This window comes from Mya arenaria, chromosome 11, assembly GCF_026914265.1.
Source record: "Mya arenaria isolate MELC-2E11 chromosome 11, ASM2691426v1".
Classification (NCBI taxonomy): Eukaryota; Metazoa; Mollusca; class Bivalvia; order Myida; family Myidae; genus Mya; species Mya arenaria.
Window position 1 is genome coordinate 21009856 of NC_069132.1, and position 3806 is coordinate 21013661.

Here is a 3806-nt window from a genome sequence, read left to right on the forward strand (position 1 = left end):
ATAAATGTTGTGTTTTCTCGCGCAAATGTTTTTTTACAATTAGAGGTGTTATTTTCTCGATAAGTAAATGTTGAGGAATAAAGTGTTGAAAAGGCAATTGTGTTTGTTTGTTTTTTTATCTCGGTGGCAACAAACCGTTTACTCTCAATACTACCAACATCATCTAAAGAGTTAAGGGAACGGGTGTTTTGTTGGGATTTTTTTTATGATCTTCATTCAACACTACTTGGAATTGACGGAGACTGTTTTATATGTTAAATATTTTTTTCTTATATGTCAATGGTGTTGGCTATGGTTTTCACTATTGAATTAAGATGTGATACCTTTGTAAATGACAGGCGTAAATATATAAGTAGATAGAATAATAATAGGCCTAATCTTTAAGCATGCACTATTACTCCCAAATAAGATTTACCACATTTAAAAATATTGTTTAAATATTCAAAAAAAGGATGAATAAATGTCGAAAAAAATAATTCTTATGAAGAATACCGAGTATAATTTGAAAGAAATGATCATAAAACACGGCAGTTCTACCTAGTTAGACCATAGTAAATCGCAGTAAATCTTTTAACATTCACCAATCATTAAATATATTTTGCGTCTTCAGCTATTAAACACATTTACGTACGATACAGTCACTTTGATCGTTAAAAGTGATCGTATTTTGTTATCATGCTCAATCCTTGAAGAATTAGTACAGGAATGTTGTTCTTATTAAGTGAACATAGTTGAGATATTTGAAAATAATTCTAATATGATGTCCACATAAATATTATCTTTTCGCTTATTTATATTATTTAAATGTTTAGTTGTTATCATTTACAAAGTATTGACCAATCAATAAACATTTTGATGATTTTGACAATTTAAACGGTTTTATACAACTGCTGTGCACAGTACTTTAGATGGCGTAAAGCCCAGATTCCCTCAGAAGAGCGGTAAGCGCCGTAAAGAGTAAACAGTTGAGTTTGAGAAGGGCTTCAGCTGAGTTTGGCGTTCCGGTAACTACTATCCATGATAACACGAAGACGGAGGACCGGGCACCCCGAGGAAGGAGGCTTGATCTCCATTTAGAAGACGAGGCCTCTCTGGTCCAATGGTGCCTGTACATGGCAAATCAGGGCATGCCTGCTTCAAGGGTGATCTTGAAGCAAAAAGTAATAGAAATCATTCGAACCTACGGTATGAATGATGAAATAAATTTTTAAATGTGGTTCTTAACAAAAAAAAAAAAAACTATCACAATTGTGTTATAAATCGCTATCCATTTTATAGTATCAAATGAAAATCGACGAGTTGCCCAAAACCAGTTGCGAAAGCATATTATAAGTACCGCTGTTACCTGTTTTAACGTCCCCTGTCCCCGTTTGAGTATACATCTTCCATTATCCAATTATGCGCATACATACTAATACATACTCGTGAACGTCAATAAGTATAACTTTTATTATCAGACCATGCCACACAGATCAGTGACGATGATGGGCCGACATATAAGTGGGTACAGAGATTTTTAACTCGCCACACAATCCTTTCTGAACGCTTGGCAGAAAATATGGACTCTGCACGGATAGCCATGTCGACTCAAGAAGTCATAGACCAGTTCTATGACTTATTATCGAATGTTCTGCAAGAGAATGGCCTCTTGAATAAAGCAGAAAGGGTATATTTTGTTAAAACTGTTATATAACGTGTGAAATTAATTTTCATTTCATTTTATGACATGACTTAGTTTAAGTATCATATGCACGAGGTTTGATATGCAAAGAAATTACAGTATATTTCATGTTATGTCGGTATAGGCACTAAACAACATGGCATATTTTTTGTTTAATAGAATACTAAAAATAATCAAATTTTATGATTTTAACACACATTTGTTTTATAACAGATCTTCAATTGCGATGAGATCGGCTGGATGGGCAAGGAAAAAAACGCCGTTAAGGTCTTGGGGCCAAAACAGGGCCATGTCTTCCGGAAGAAAATGTCAGGAAGCGGGCATATTACCGCCCAGATATGTGCCTCCGCGGATGGGAGAATTTTCCCGACATTGATGATCTTTCCGGTAAAAGCGATTGATGCAATGTTTGTTTAGTTTTAAGCTCATGATCAAGATAAAACACAAGTTAAACTTACTGTGTTAGAAATAATTTCTGAAAAAGTGATTAAACATTTATTTCGAAGGCGAAACATAATTCAAATAACAATCATAACTTTTTCAGGGCAGCATACCACATCGAACAATAGAGGGAGTGCCGGAGTCGTGGTTGTTCACCTCCAGCGAATCGGGTTATATAAATACAAACATATTTCACCAGTGGTTGATGCAAATATTCATTCCCAATTGCGGTAAAGATAGACCTGTTTTGCTGTTGATGGACAACCACGATAGTCATGTGTCCATCAGCACATTGGATGCGGCCATAGCAAATGGGGTCATCCTAGTTAGCCTTCCAGGTCACACCACCCATTTACTTCAGCCTCTTGAGGTGAAGGTGGGCTGAAAATGGACACTGTTGTGATATACAAACAATAAAATAAAAACATAAACATGCACTTCTAGAACGAAATAATAATTCTTTAAAAGCATATTGCTTTTATTTTCGCTGCTCATTTTCAAGTTTATATCTTTCCCATTATTGCATTTCAACTCGGCTTTATCTCAACGTATTGTTTCCCCGATCTATAGGTATTTGGACCTTTGAAGGCCAGAGTCACAAAGATTATGGCAAATCTTGGACAAATGAATTCTTCATGCTACGTGGGAAACCACAAGTTCCCTGCAATCCTGCGACACGCCATAGACAAGGCAACGCCGGATTCGGTCCAGAGGGCATTCCAAGTTACTGGTATTTGCCCTCTGAACAGTGCAGCAGTCCATCCTAGCCAAATCATCCAGGCGACATTTGTCGAAAGGCAAAAACCTGATGGTAAACATTCATTTGCACTACCAATTTTAAATAAACAAAATTTTAGAAACTGCACATTGAGGTATACATACACTTATACTGTAGGGTTGTTATTGGATTAAGTTTCGTTTCCTTTCTTAAATAATTTAATAACTGCAATGCACACGATCGTTTAAATAGGAACTACTGAGAGTGACGCGGTTACCTGCCCAACTTGTGGTAGATTTACCACAAACCCCCTTGTAGCAAGAGGAATCATTCCTCAACGACTTGCAGACATTCTTGCGCCAACCCTAGTGCAGTCGCTCGAGGCAAAAAAGGCATCCTCAAGGAAGAGGGTGGAGCGAGGAAGATTGTTGAGTAGCAACGAGGTGCTACAGGAGCTGAAAGTGAGGTTTTTTTTCCAACCCGTTTCAACGATCTTTGAAACATTAAAACTACATTTAAGATCAGTATTACCCAGTACAAAGTGATATATGTATGAAATTAAAATCAATTGAAGTAGTTTCAATCCGTTACAGAGGTTGTCATAATTAAAAGTGTATGTTTATAGGAAAAAGAACGCCAGGAACAGGAGAAAAGTGATGCTATGGAACTAAGAAAGAAAGAGGCGGAAAGAAAACGATCTGACCGTTTGGTCGTGGCCGAACAGAAAAAGCTGCCGCGATGAGGCAAAAGCAGCAAGAGCTGAGAAGAGGAATAATGTTGAAGAAGAGAAGGCTGCCAGGAAGAGGGCTAGGGAGGAGAAGAGGGATGTATCACGTAGTCAGAGACAGATACCGGGGATTGAAGTTATGGGGGCGTGTGCTTATATATGTGCAGAGTGTGACGGGCATGGGTGTGTGAGTGATGAGGAGAACGGTGTGTTTTGGTATGGATGTGATGTTTGTGACC

General features: G+C 37.6%; 1 protein-coding gene across 1 annotated transcript; it reads left to right on the forward strand.

The window, feature by feature from the left end:
* The first annotated feature begins 1558 nt into the window (after positions 1–1558).
* On the forward strand, positions 1559–3582 carry LOC128208401 (uncharacterized). Its single transcript, XM_052911960.1, has 6 exons — positions 1559–1666; positions 1895–2068; positions 2226–2498; positions 2693–2933; positions 3159–3301; positions 3466–3582. Exons 1-6 carry the CDS (start codon positions 1559–1561, stop codon positions 3580–3582), a joined length of 1056 nt encoding a protein of 351 aa, XP_052767920.1.
* The last annotated feature ends 224 nt before the right edge of the window (positions 3583–3806 follow it).